The sequence below is a fragment of the Tamandua tetradactyla genome, chromosome 13 (assembly GCF_023851605.1).
Source record: "Tamandua tetradactyla isolate mTamTet1 chromosome 13, mTamTet1.pri, whole genome shotgun sequence".
NCBI classification, from domain to species: Eukaryota; Metazoa; Chordata; class Mammalia; order Pilosa; family Myrmecophagidae; genus Tamandua; species Tamandua tetradactyla.
The window spans coordinates 48,954,191-48,968,596 of NC_135339.1; the positions used below are offsets into that span (position 1 = coordinate 48,954,191).

The following is a 14,406-nucleotide window of genomic DNA, read 5'->3' on the forward strand; positions in this document are numbered from 1 at the left end:
TTCGAAAACACAAGGAAGGGAACTTGCCCCCCACCCTCACCATGCCCACAAAAGAATGCAGCTCCACCTGTATTTGGATTTTCAGCCTTCTGACCTCTAGAACTGTGAGAGAAGAAATCTGTGGTCTTCAGTGACTGAATTTGGGGTAATTTGCCACAGAAGCAATAGGAAACTAATATAGAGATTAATTCTCACACTTGTGTCTCAATGTTATTTAAGCCCAAGCCCACTGTACCACCTAAAATCCCCGGTGATCCCAGCAGTACTCACACCACTCAGGAGGAAACGTTGTCTAATGAATTCCACTCGGCTGACAGGGAAAATGTATCCACATATTAAAGCAACTGCAGAAGCATTCAGGCCGGAGGCGGGGAAGCTGGTTGCTAAGGTGACGGCTGATAATAGGGGAAGCTCCGCGGAGTCAGTGTCCTGTTTCCTTCACTGGTGCCACCAACCTCCCTTTATACTGCAGCATCCTAGGTGGGGTGGCATTATCCCTCAGTCAGCCCTCCAGCAAATGGATTCTGCATTGAGGTAGGTCACACCTATGGTTCTTTCTGCTTCTAAATTGCACTGCTCTTCTCTGAGATTAAAATGCCCATGGGAATGAAAATGTTCCAACATTGATTGTGGTGATGAGTGCACAGCTATGTCATGAATTTGTGGGACACTGATTGTATACTTTGGATGGATTGTATGGTATGTGAATATCTCTCAATAAAATTGCTCTTTAAGAAAAGGAAAAAATAGGTATGGGTTATTTTCTTAAATTAAAAAATATATATTGTGTTTTTATCTATTTACAAAATTAAGAGCTGTCTATTATAGACATTTTGGAAAATAGAGAGAAGCCAAAAAAAAAGGAAAAGAAAAGAAAGAGAAGAATAAATCACCAATACCCTTGCCACCCAGAGAAAACAATTTGATTAATATTTTGGTAGATTTGTCTCTGGTCACATTTCCAATCATCTAGGTTTATAATTTTAAATTATTCAATAAATACTGTTTAGTAGCCTTCATTTTGCTCCTTAAAATATATCATGAACACTTTTGTATGACTTATGATATATGCCTACACTATTTTTGTAAAGACAGTGTAGTATTCTGTTGTAAAGATGAACTAGAATTTATTAACTATTTCACTCGCAAGGCTATTTATACTGTTTCCAATTTTTCACTCTTTTCCTCATATGTAAATATTGTTGTTCACTGCTAATGACTCTTACAAATGAATTTCTCAATTAAGAATATTTAAAAATTTTGATACATAGTGCCAAACTGCCCATCAGAGTTGTAACATTTTATATAAATAAATGAATTTTTAAAGGGAGTTGATTGCAAGTTTGAGTGATAAAAAAGGGAGAAATGAGTATTAGTCATTTTTGAATTCCTTTATTTCATATTTCATGTGATAGCAAGGGAATGAGCTTGCTTTCCTCTCGACTTGGCCATCTACTAAAAAGAAAAAGAGCTGCTCTGGAAATGGAGCAACTTCTTAAAGGAAAAAAAAAAAGGTGAGGGATTTTTTTTCCTAGAGGCATTAAGAAGAACTTAAAAGCATTTGTAGTGTCAGTGGTTTCAGTGCAGGTAGTGGATGGACTAGGGAAAACTAGCTCATCTCTCAGATTTTTGCCAGCCTCAAAGTGTTATAACCCTATAAATGTGATCCCCTTACAAACCAGGGCAGGAAGAAAGCACAGCTGGAGAACCCTGTATTTCTGCACCCCACCACCCAGGGGAGTTAACGAGCCTGCTCTATTCCAGGCCTCTGGGGTACCTCCCCGCTTTTAGTTCCGCTCTCCCTTCCTAAGGGTTTGTGGTGCCTCGTGCTCTCCTCCAGCTGACCACAAACCCTAGCTTCAGAAGCCACCCAAGCCTGACCCTCCTCCCCTAAGGACTCCAGGCCTCAAATAATCCCCAGCCATTTCTCCACTACCTACATCAAAATTTCCAAAGTTTCAGACTGATGTAGATACCATCTACTTTTTTTGTGAAGGGCCCAGAATATAATGCCAGAGCAGAGAAGGATTATAGAAACCATCATTCTCAGTGATTTTTAAACATTTTTAGAAGCAAAAGTTTTTTCAAATAAAAAGGTGACACAAAGCCCCAACCTACATTTAAAAAAGGAGCCCATCTTAATTTGTCATATAAAAATTCAAATCCCTGTTTTATGACATTTTATACTTTGTTTATATTATTACCATCTATTATTAAAAAGAAAGGTTCATCTACTGGGATGATAAATGCCAGTAATATGTGTAAGGTAGTTCAAATGGTAGGCTGGGAGCAAGGGGGATTGGCTGCAACTGGGTATGAAGGAATATTTTGGAGGTTATAGAAATCTTCTGCAACTGGATTACGGTGATATTCGCACAATGCATGAAAATCATTGATTTGTACACTGAATGCAAGTAAATTTTGTGCTATGTGAAAAAAAAGAGTTACAAAAAAATTCAAATCTCTGGCATTCACACATCATAAAGTTATAAGGATATAGTAACTTTGATGGTCCCCAAAATTAATAATGGGAAGGGAAGTGACAGTACTTTGGTGTTTTAGCTTATATCAGTCTCTGCTTACACTTTAGTGTTTTTGTTTGGATATATGGCATGAAAAATCTGCACAAATAAATAATCGAAGCCATCACTGTTTTTAGACAATTAGAAAGTTTTAAACAAACTCAATTCTCTTCAATTATACAAGATAGCTGAAAAAGCTTTATTCTAAAGTTCCAGAACAAGTTAATGAGTATGCAGTTCCTTATGGCTTGAAACTTGATATACAATAATACATTTGATATTATGGGTAGTCATTTGAATAGGTAAAATTATATTTCAAAACAAAATTTAAGTCATATGTTTGCAGGTTTCTTGAAGCCCTTCTACAGAAAGCAAGCTACCACATAATGCTGTTTGAAAACTGCTGATGTGATTCAAACTGAATTTTATAGATACTGGGGTCTAGAAAGGAGCAGTGACATCTCTAAGGACAGTCAACTTGCAACTGAGGAACCAAAGCCCAGACCCCTGACTCCATGTCATTTGAACCCTTATTAACCAAACTTGTTTGATTTTAGTGGAATTTCAGGCCTTATGACCAAACAAAATGAGGAAATTTTTCATGATTAGTGATAGAGAGAAGTTTGTGGAGGAAAGGAATTGATTTAGGAAGCCTTAACTTATTCATCAGCCTTCTTGGATAATTTGATCCTACATCTGATTACTATTGGCTTCATTTATATGTATAAATTTACTCACAAATCTTAGGTGATTTAGACATCAGCATTTTCACTTCTTTTCTTGCTGGTTTATAGCAAGTGTAAAAAGTTCTAAGACCCTCCTTTTTTCCAGTCCTCTTCTCAATTTGCTACCAGTCTGCACTCATGACCCAGATCACCTGCTCAGGAAGCCATTAACCCACAAGTAGCACCTAGGAGATTCTCTGTCCATGGCTATTTGGAGACAATTTTGATGCCACATTTCTCTCTTTTGGGCAAGTACAATGAAGCAGCATCCCCGTTAGGTCCACAGTCACGTTTCCTCACAGGCTTTACACCAGGTGAGACACTGACTGTCTGCAGGTTTCACCAAACCTCTGGGGAGAGAAAGGACCTTAGAGCTGCTCCGATTTCTGCCCTTAGCTTTAGTTCACCAAAATGCACTCCACTTGGGAATAACTATGGGTCTCACTAACGCTCCAAAAAAATTTGTGTTTGTTTCTCTGACACAAAATATCCCCCTTCGGGATTTACAAACACATATTCAATTTTGTTAATTTATTTCAAATTTCTTTCTTCTTTAGCACATCCTTCAGGAAACTATTTTGATAATAAATATAGTGTCTCTATTAAAAGAAAAACCTGACATGCCAAGATATAAAGACTTCAAAATAACCATTTATTTTTTCCTAAGTGCTAAGGGTCATTAAGAAAATTATTTTGCTATCACTGAAGCAAAGTTGGAAATTCGAGTCCTTCATTGCTGTTCTCATATCCGTTTTACTTTTAGGATTGAGTGAGTCTGAATGCTAAATATCTTCATAAACCATGGAAAGTTTGGTTTACCATCAGGCCATTTGCAAAATGCCTCCACAGGTGGCATTAGGTGATTCACTGCATTTTCCACTTGGCATCATGCAGATCAAACCCATGTCATCTTATTCTCTATATTTTGCTATATTTGTTTGTTAAATGCTAGCTGGTTTTATGACGCTTAATTAATGTTTAAATCCACTTTGAGATGAAAGAAAACTGAACCAACATAAACTATCATTACCAGTCATAGAAATGAGTAACAAATGTGTTGTTTCTTCAACCCCTGTAGTTTCTCCATGTATTTCAAAGTCTCAAAGTCATGATTACTATGAATCATCATTTTACTATTTTTCATGCTAGAAATCGTTAATTCTTAAATGCCCCAGTCTTATTTCTCTATCTGGAACCAACTTCCAGGCACCAAGCTGGGACAATTCATGGTACAGGGATGAGAGCATCTGTCCCTGCAGGCAGGGATCTGTGAGGACTTCACAGCAGTGGCCCCCAAATCCAACTTGGCCTCAGAATCATTTCATTCACTTGATAAAAATACAGACGCCTGGTCTCCAATCCTGGAGACTCTGCTTTAGTGGCCAGGGTTGGGCCTGAAACCAGTATCATCCATCAGGTGATTCTGATGATTCTAATTTTCTTGACTCAAAGATGAACAGTAAAGTCGGGTTTGAAAACTTGAGCCCCACCTGGCCTGATTAAAATGCTTTGAAAAGAGCACACAAGGCACATAGGTATGTGTTGCCCGGGGATCAAACAATCTGTTCTAGGCTTGGTTATAAAAAAATATTTCAGTGTCATGGACAATGGGGAGCATCTCATAGAAATGAACTGACATTGCTTCCAAGAAGGAAAATGAGAAAAATTCACATTCTCACCTGGAAATCAGACAGTTACTAAAGCAAGGTGACAAGCTCATATGCTAACGAGTTTTGGGGAATTCATCAATGGATACTGAGAGCTAAGATTTTTGAAAACAAATTTAAGAAACGAGTTCAGCTCACTGGTAGAATTCTTGCCCACTGTGCAGGAGACCCGGGTTTGATTCCCTGGGCCTGCACATGCCAAAGATAGAAAGAAAAAAAAGAAAAGAAACATGTTCACATAACTTTTCTAAGTTGGAGAAAATGTATTTATTTTTACTAAGATACTGTGAGGACTCCAGACCAGGGTTTCTCAACCTCAGTGCTACTTACATTTTGGGTGGGGTCAGATAATCCTTTGTTGGGGAGGCCGTCCTGAGAGATGTAGGATAGCTGCTTCGCTATCTTCTCCCACTAGGTGCCGGTAGGGCCCCCCTGCTCCCCTTGAGGATAACCGAAGATGTCTCCAGCCATTCCCAAACACATCCTGAGAGGAGAACTCGTTCTGGGTTGTGAACCGTTGCTCTAATAAAATCCTGGGAGTTTCTGAGGCTTTCAGGTTTTTGTAATATAGGGTGAGAGGGTACAGGTGGTGTTCATATCAGTGAACTCAGAAGACACTATAAGTGATAGTGGTAAAATTAAACATTTATTTAGAAGAAAATAATTTTGATTCAATGCCACCCCATACTGAGAAATAAATTTCAAATGGTCTAGAGTTCTAAATAAAATACTTTCAATATTTGGAAAAATTAGAATATATTTTATAGAACCCTGGGGTAAGGAAGACCTGTCTAAGGAAATGGAAAACCCAGTAGCTAAAAATGAAAACCTCAATAGATCTAAGTTCATACATTTTAACAATTCTGTTTGATGAAATAATAATTAAAACTTCCATAATATAAATTTTTAAAGAAAAAGACAGAAAATATTTGCAATATGTATAATGAACTGAAGATTAATATCCATAATAAAGAAAAAAATCCAGGTGAACCATTAAATTAAAAAAAAAAAGCCCAACAATAATAGACTAGTAATTTGAAAAGACAATTCTTAAGGAAAATCAAATTACCAAAATACATATAAAATTTCTCAATTTCATTATAGTCAGGAAAATGCAAATTAAAATATGAGATATCACTTTCATCCCATCAGATTGGCCAAATTAAGATTTATGAAATGCAGAATTGGTGAAGGTATGGAGAAATAGTCATGCCCTATTATGAGAAATTACATTGGTTCAACCTTTTTGGAGGCAATTTAGCAGGAACTTTCAAAATGTAGACTGTGTAAAACCTATCACCCAGTATCCACATCTATAAATCTAGCCTATAAAAATACTGTCCAATCTCCCAGGGATGAGTCTGGCTCTGGCACCATGGGATCAACAATTCTACCCTGACCTAAAGGGGGAAAGAAGTGTAACTAATAAAATATCAGTGGCTGGGAGAGTCCGAATAGAGTCAAGAGGCTACTCTGGAGGTCACTCTTACACAAGCTTCAGTTAGACATTGCTACCTATCATAACTTGCCAACCCCCAAGCAAAACCATTCCTGCCAATCCTAAAGAACATCTAGGGCAATATATAAGATTATACAAAAGTTCCATGCACTAGGGTAACTTTCCAGAAACCTACAACCTCAGAGGGTCCCTGGACCAGATAAGTTCTGAAACCTAGAGGGTCCAGCCTCTTCAGAACATCAGCTAGTTCCAACTCCCTACCCCATATTATTGACAGCCCCTTCCAACATGAAAAAGTTAGAATAGCCATAGCCCAAATACCCCTAGAGAGTGTGATAGAAAGATCAAAGGTGATGATGAAGTTATATGAGAAGATAGGTTTAACAAAGGAATATGATTGCTGAATCATTAAAATTGACATTTCTTTTAGCCTCCAGTATCTTAGAGCAGCTAGAAGTAAAAACTTAAAATTGTGGAATTAAAACCCATACCAAACCCTGAAACCTGTTCTACAACTAATTGTTGGGTTGTGATTTGAAATTTATTGCTCTTTTGTATATCTATTTTTCACAAAAAAAGAAAGAAAACTCAAGTGTGTTGATAAAAAAAAATTTATGCCTTCTTGCTTCCTATATTCTGGAGCAGCTGGAAGGAAAAATCTGAGAGAATGGTATGGTAGCCCATGAGAAACTGCGGGGTCTGTCCTGTAACTACTTGTTGAAGGGTGCTTTAAAAACTATTACTTTTTTCCTCTCTTTGCTTTGTATATATGTTATATTATATAATAAAAGTTTAAAAACATACTTTCATATGTGCACACAATATGAATGTACAAAGGTAGTTGCTATAATATTCCTTGTTATAGGTAAACGTTGCAATCAAAGTGCCCATCAAGTTAATGGTTGATAAATCATCATATCTTGATAAATCCATACTATGCTTTATGCAGTAAATAAATAGAATGATATAGATCTAAAATAGTGACATGGAAAGGCCTTTTATATGACAGAAAGGGCTATATATAAATGGGTATATATATATATATATATATACATATACTTTATAATCCATATATGTTACTGAAGTTGCATACGGTTGTGCATTTGTAATTGTGTTGTGTATATAAACACATAAAAAAATGCCTGAAAGCATACACATGAAACTATTAACAGGAACTAATTCCAGGAGGAAAAATAAGATGTACCCCTTAGTCTATGTGCTTTGTAGTCTTTGAAGTTTTATCACAAATGCATATTCTGTATATTACATAATTTTTAAACAAAGAAATACAAGTGACAAGTTTGAACTAAATGATCTATGAAGTCTGTGATTTCAGGTCTAACATACCAGGAGTTAAACCGGGTCTAGAAACAAATTTGAAGCCACTAAGCTGTGTCCATGCCACTGGTTCCTTCAAGAAGAAAAAGGAAAAGGAATTGAGATTCTTCAGGCACCTATACATGCTTGTTCCATTTGTATACATTTTCATATTTATCCTCATAGCATCTTATTTTAATATTAAATGAACTGAGGCTCTGAGAGATTTAAGTGTTTTGACTGAGATTGCAGGGCGAGGAAGAGACAGAGGCAGAATGCCACTTGGCTTAGGGTGTGGGGGTGTGAAGCAGCTCTGCACTGCAGATAGCTCAGTTTCACTAACTGAAGCAGAAACTCAGGTTTATGTAGGAAGCTTCAGAGCAGAGAGCAGAGGACCCGGGCATCTTTCTAGCAGCATAACTCTCAAAACCTGCATGAGGGGAAATTGCTGCTATGCAGTCAGTGCTTACTCTGCACAAGGCACTGCTTCCACTAGGGAAGGACCATCACTACTCACATCTCGAGAATGTGGACCCTGAGGCTCAGCGAATGTGAGAAAGTTGCCCAGACTCATTTATAGCAAGTAATGAACACTCCGACTCCACAGATGAGCTTCGTAATTACCACATGCAGTGAAAAGTGGACAAAATTTGGAAAAGAAAAAATAGAAACTGTAAGATGTTTGCTGTTATACAATTCCTAGGCCAATACTAGTCATCAGATATAAATTATTTGCCTATGTGCTTTTAGTGTGGAGTGGTTTATAATATTTCAATACTGGGGTACAGTCTGTGAAGAAGCCATCACATGTTTATGAAAGTAGCCGAGATACCAACTGGAGTCTAAGTGAGAAGCATACATGTGTGGGCAAGCCAGAAGGACAAAGTGGGAGTGCAGGTGCACTGAAAACCCATTTGTCTGAAGACATCAAGCCTCCTGTGAGATAACTCATGTAGAGCGAAGGAGTAGGACACAAGCTTGACTCAGTCCAAAAGTTTTGGTTATTTGAGCCAAAAGGGATTCCCACAAGAGCATGACTTTCAGATCGATTCTATGCCCAGCTCCCGCTGAACTCAGGGGGTTATGAAACCTGAAAGAATGGTTTTAATAAAACTCACTGCAACACTTTGGGGCGGGGGGAGCAGGGGAAGAGGTACTAACTTGAGAGCTCTCTAACCTGTGCTTCAAAAGGAAGAGGAATTCTCATCTCTCTTTGCAAAAGGGCTCCGTGCTGATTTGACATCTCAAGGGTTCCAACGACTGCTCAGTGGCAGGAGAGCCAGACTCATGTGGCCTTTCTAATACATGTCCATCTGAAGGCAGCAGAATCTCGGGAAAGAATGGAAGTGGGCACTATTGACCCAGCAGGAGACAGGGTGAGCATTATTTGCCCAGAAGTGAAGAGCATTGGCCCAGCATAGCAGCAGCCCCAAGAACCTCCTGTGAGCAGTGAGATGCCAAGATGGTCACCTTTGTGGGACATTTCAGAGCTTCTTCAAATCCTGATTCAACACAGGATTCAAGGGTCAAAATATTACAATTAATGTGACCCAATTGGTGCCCACAGTTTGTGAGATATAGAAACTGGACAGCACAAATGAGTCCTAGTATCAGTGGTTCGGTGACTGCAAGAGTAGATCATTGCAGAAAGGGGACCATAGCTAACGTGCGTCATTGGGGAGACTGGCAGATAGAGATAGAGTATTAGCGTCTCACTCCAGAGGCTACAACTTTGCAATTTGAATCAGACCAACAGGAAGAGCAGTCACCTGGGTGAACAATAAGAAATTCCTTCCCTTAATAGAACAATTTTCAGATACAGACTCACTCAGAAAGCCAAGCAAAGTCAGATTGAAGTGGAAGGCAATGCAGTAGAGAGAGCAGACAGGATGGCAGTGTCTCCAGGTGCGACCAGGTGGTCAGCAGTCTTCTAATCCCACACTGGCAAATAGACACTAAATGAATTTTTGATTCACACCCACAGATAATCAGGTGATTTTAATGCAGAAGCCAGCACAGGAATTTAATCATTCTCAGGGAAACTATCCCTAAAACAGTGGTCAAAATGCTTCAAGCCTCTATGCCAAATAGTGTATTACTAGTTTCCCAAATTATCTGGGAAAGAACTACCAATTCCCTTATACTCAAGAAGGTTGCTTAGTGAATGTGGATGTAAAGCCAGGGGAAGCGGTGGCCCAGTGGGCTCCATGCCAGGCTGTGGAGCAACCTGAGGCTTCACCCCTCCCCAGCAAAAAATCCCCCCTAAGAAGGGATTGCTTCTGTTCCCAGACGCACTCCTGCAACACTATTATTCTGGTTCTGACCCAGTTTCTATTCTACCTAAAGGATCTTTAACTCCCATAAATGGTCTCATAAAATCCTCAAAACAAAATAGATCTTAATTCATTTTAATTAAAAATGTATGTGTGTGACTTCCCAAAAATACTTTCTGGAGATATATGCTATGAAATTAAACCAGTAGCATTAGACAAGCTGAAACTTGTTGGACAAGTTTTCCCTCTGCTCTTCTAATTAGGTCAAATTTGTCCTCTAGCACGCATGAGATCAACAGTCGGTGGGAATGCTCAGATTAGTCCAGGGAAGAGCCCAAGGTTATGCCATCACACCTTTCCAGCCAGCCCACAGTGTGTGAGGCTGAGTCATGTGGGCAGGTATTTTCTCACAAGACTTGTCCTTCCAGTTTCAGGTTCAGCAACTTCACGAACCACATTCTGAGAGTTTGCAAACTGATGTGCCCACATTTGGCTCAGTTCTGAAGAACTGATGTAAAAGTGAAGAAATATTTTACTTTGGATACTATTTTTTCTTAAATTCTAATAAATTCCCTAATTAAAATGGTAACAAGTCTACCCGCCTGTGTGCTAAATAATAAACAAGCTAAAGGAATGCCCACATCTCCATATGGTCAGCTGAACTAGGAAGTTTTGTTCATGCAAAAACTAAACGTGTCTTTATTTTAGCTATTGCAGACAGTTTCATCACCAAGTATCCATCTAATCAATCTCTCAGCAATGAATGTGGTGATTATAGCCCCAAATAAAATGTTTGTACATGTCTGGTTAGTTGAACAAGATAGAAATGGCTTAAATTATAGAAGATATATTTTCCTCCAGTTAATGTTCTCGCCCATCATTAAAAATAGAAAATAGCCAGGCAGGCCACGATGGCTCAGAAGGCAGAGTTCTCGCCTGCCATGCCAGAGACCCGAGTTTGATTCCCAGTGCCTGCCCATGTTAAAAAAAAAAAAAAAAGATAGAAATAGAAAATAGTCTTAAAATTGTTGACACTGATCTTCCACCAAAAGACAGTGATCAGTGAAGCCCCAGAAAGTGACTACATAAACTTGCAATGTTTTCTGCAGACTCCATATCTTGCTACCTATCAAGGGAAGAAAAAACTTAAATGGTAATAATAGTAAAAAGATGTTCCCAGTGGTCCTTCCCATCTGGTGGATGGCAGCACACGAACATCACTCGAGCTTGCATCTAAGAAAGCTCTACACACCTAGAAGCCAAAGGATTGGCGGCTACGTGTTGGTGAGGGAGGAGGGGAGGAGCCAGGTGGTATTGGGACATCCTGGGCCATGTTTCCAGCCTACTTCGTGTCCCTCCACTCCTATCAATTAAGCCTGGCTAAGTTGCTTCATACTTTGGAGAAGGAATTGCAACTGGGAAACACATGAAAGAGTTTTTAAGATCCTTCTTCTCACTTTAGAATTAGTGGTTATATTGCCAGGAAAAAAACTAAATACTGATATTGGACCATGTCAGAAATCTTTTCAAGAGAGTGGATTGTTTCACACAGGATGGAGATGTGGCTTCTGATCCTGCTGGCACATTTGTTCCAAAGAAATGTGAATTCAGGACAAATGCCAACTAAAGCTGCAGACCCGGAAGCATTCATGAATATTGTAAGTTGTGATTTTCCATAATCTTTTCAGAAAATGAAGTGCCCTACATGTTAATGTTTGCATCTGTGTATTATCTGTGTTATGAGTTATATTTCTAGATGGTGGTGATTCACACTAGCAGAACATCATGCAAAGTAGCATATTGTACTGGAAAGAATGCTGAAGTTGGTCTCAGTAGACCTCGGTTTTTCCTTCAACAAGTTCAAAAAACTTTGGCAAATGACTCAATCCCTGTGGGCTGTGAGCATAATTTAACTTTTCCTTAAACCCTTAGGTTCATCCTTATGACCAGAGAACTCACTGAGGTCTCTTGGACCAATCCAAGACCTTTATGATTGGTTCCATTTTGTCTGTGCTTTTCGTTCCTTTTGTACTTTCTCCCATATTGTTAAAATATTAAGCCCCAGTTTCTTTCTACCAGGGTGCCTGCTTCTAATAGCATCCTGTGCCTTTCTAGTGTACTCTTTTTATCCTCTTCTTGACTGGTAACTCTGTCCAAAATGGCAATAAAAGGACCCTGACTGAGTGTTAGAAAAAAATCTGAGAAAAATGATGTGACATCTCTTTAGGTGTCCCAGAGATTTTTTTTTTTTTTTATCCTGACTTTCAGATTCTTAGCTGAGTTTTCCTACTGCCTGCCACACATACGGACACATCTGAAACCAAACATTGTGATGAAAGCTGCACACATACCATTTCATTTTATTTCATCCTCACTGCCCTATGCAGTAGGTATGATCATCCCCATTTTTCAAATCAAGAAACGGAGAATTAAAGAGATTTTCTGAAACTAGGCCATACCACTAGTAGTACACAGTAGAGCTACAATTTAATCCAGGTCAACCCGAACCCAAACCCCATAATTGTAATTACTTTGCAATAAACCCTCCCATGTGAGTAGGAAGAGAGAATACCTCCAGATGAGTTAGATGATTGTGTGCAATACTCATTGGGTACCATAGACTCAATGTATACAGAAAGGGGTCTAACATGCATTTATACAGATTTAAGCCTGTTTTTGTTGTTTTTATCTTTTTTGAGAGTTTTTTAAATTAATTTTTAAATTTGTTTTAAATATAACAACAACACAAACATTCTTAACATATGATCATTCCATTCTACATATATATCAGTAATTTACAATATCATCACATAGTTGCATATTCATCATCATGATCATTTCTTAGAATATTTGCATCAATTCAGAAAAAGAAATAAAAAGACAATAGAAAAAAATTCATACATACCGTAGCACTTACCCCTCCCTTTCATTGATCACTAGCATTTCAATCTACTAAATTTATTTTAACATTTGTTCCCCCTATTATGTATTTTTATTCCCTATGTTTTACTTGTCTCTTGTTAAGGCAGATAAAAGGAGCATCAGACACAAGTTTTTCACAATCACACAGTCACACTGTGAAAGCTATATTATTATATAATCATCTTCAAGAAACATGGCTACTGCAACACTGCTCTACATTTTCAGGCAGTTCCCTCCACTCTCTTCATTACATCTTGACTAATAAGGTGGTATCTATTTAATGCAGAAGAATAACCTCCAGGATAACCTCTCGACTCTATTTGGAATCTCTTAGCCATTGACACTTCATTTTATCTCATTTCACTCTTCCCCATTTTGGTCGAGAAAGTTTTCTCAATCCCTTGATGCTAAGTCCCAGCTCATCCCAGGATTTCTGTCCCACATTGCCAGGAAGGTCCACACCCCTGGGAGTCATGTCCCATGTAGAGAGGGGGAGAGCAGTGAGTTTGCTTGTTGTGTTGGCTGGAGAGAGAGGCCACATCTGAGCAACAAAAGAGGCTCTCTTGGGGGTGACTCTTAGGCCTAATTTTAAGTAGGCTTGACCTATCCTTTGTGGGGTTAAGTTTCATGTGAACAAACCCCAAGATAGGGGGCTCAGCCTATTGCTTTGGTTGTCCACACTACTTGTGAGAATATTAAGAATTCTCCACTTGGGGAAGTTGAATTTTCCCCCTTTCTCACCATTCCCCCAAGGAGACTTGCAAATACTCTTATACTCACTGTTCAAATCACTCTGGGATGTATTGGGGCATCACTCTGGACAAACCTACAAAATCTTATGCTCTACTCAAGGTTGCATGTACTTATGGTGTTCAATCAAGCTGTCCATATAAGTTATATTAGGAACTGCACTAGTTGAAATATAAATTTTGTACCAAATAAACATTTTTTGCTTTAGTCTCACAGATAAGTTAAAATTTTGAAATATTAACTACCATCTATTTTCAGCAACCTTCGGTACTGACACTCCTTTTTTCTTCCTCATGCAAAAACATTTTTTAATTTGTACATTTAGTCACTATCATTATACACTCTAGGCATTCCTAGACTATACCATCTCAGTCTTTATTGTCTTTCTTTCTTTCTGATTTCATTTGTGCCCCCAGCCCTCCTCCCTCTATCATTCTCACATTCAGCTTCATTCAGTGTTCTAACATGAGTGTATTACAGTTAGGTAGTATTGTGCTGTCCATTTCTGAATTTTTACAATCAGTCCTGTGCACAATTTGTATCCCTCCAGCTCCAATTACCCAATACCTTACCCTATTTCTATCTCAGATTTAAGCCTGTTTTTACAGAAGCCTTATTGCATGGATCCAAAACACTGTCAGGACATAGAAATATTCTAAACTACATGATGCCAAATATCAGGTTTCTCTTGACCATTCCAATAATTGACTGTCTTTTGATGGTTTGTCCAGATGTACCTAATTTGTACAGGTGTGTAGAGGCAACCTTTCT

At 38.5% G+C, this 14,406-nt stretch overlaps 1 protein-coding gene across 2 annotated transcripts in view; it reads left to right on the top strand.

Moving 5' to 3' along the window:
• The first annotated feature begins 420 nt into the window (after positions 1 to 420).
• Positions 421 to 14,406, top strand: part of LIPM (lipase family member M) — a 35,070-nt gene continuing 21,084 nt past the window's right edge. Inside the window, exons 1-2 of one of the 2 annotated variants that reach the window (XM_077125354.1) lie at positions 421 to 534; positions 11,516 to 11,621. In XM_077125354.1, the coding sequence (XP_076981469.1) occupies positions 518 to 534; positions 11,516 to 11,621 (123 nt within the window). In that variant the 5' untranslated portion in view covers positions 421 to 517. Of the gene's footprint in view, positions 535 to 11,329; positions 11,622 to 14,406 lie in introns of those variants that run through there. The other variant, XM_077125353.1, reaches the window with a different exon arrangement.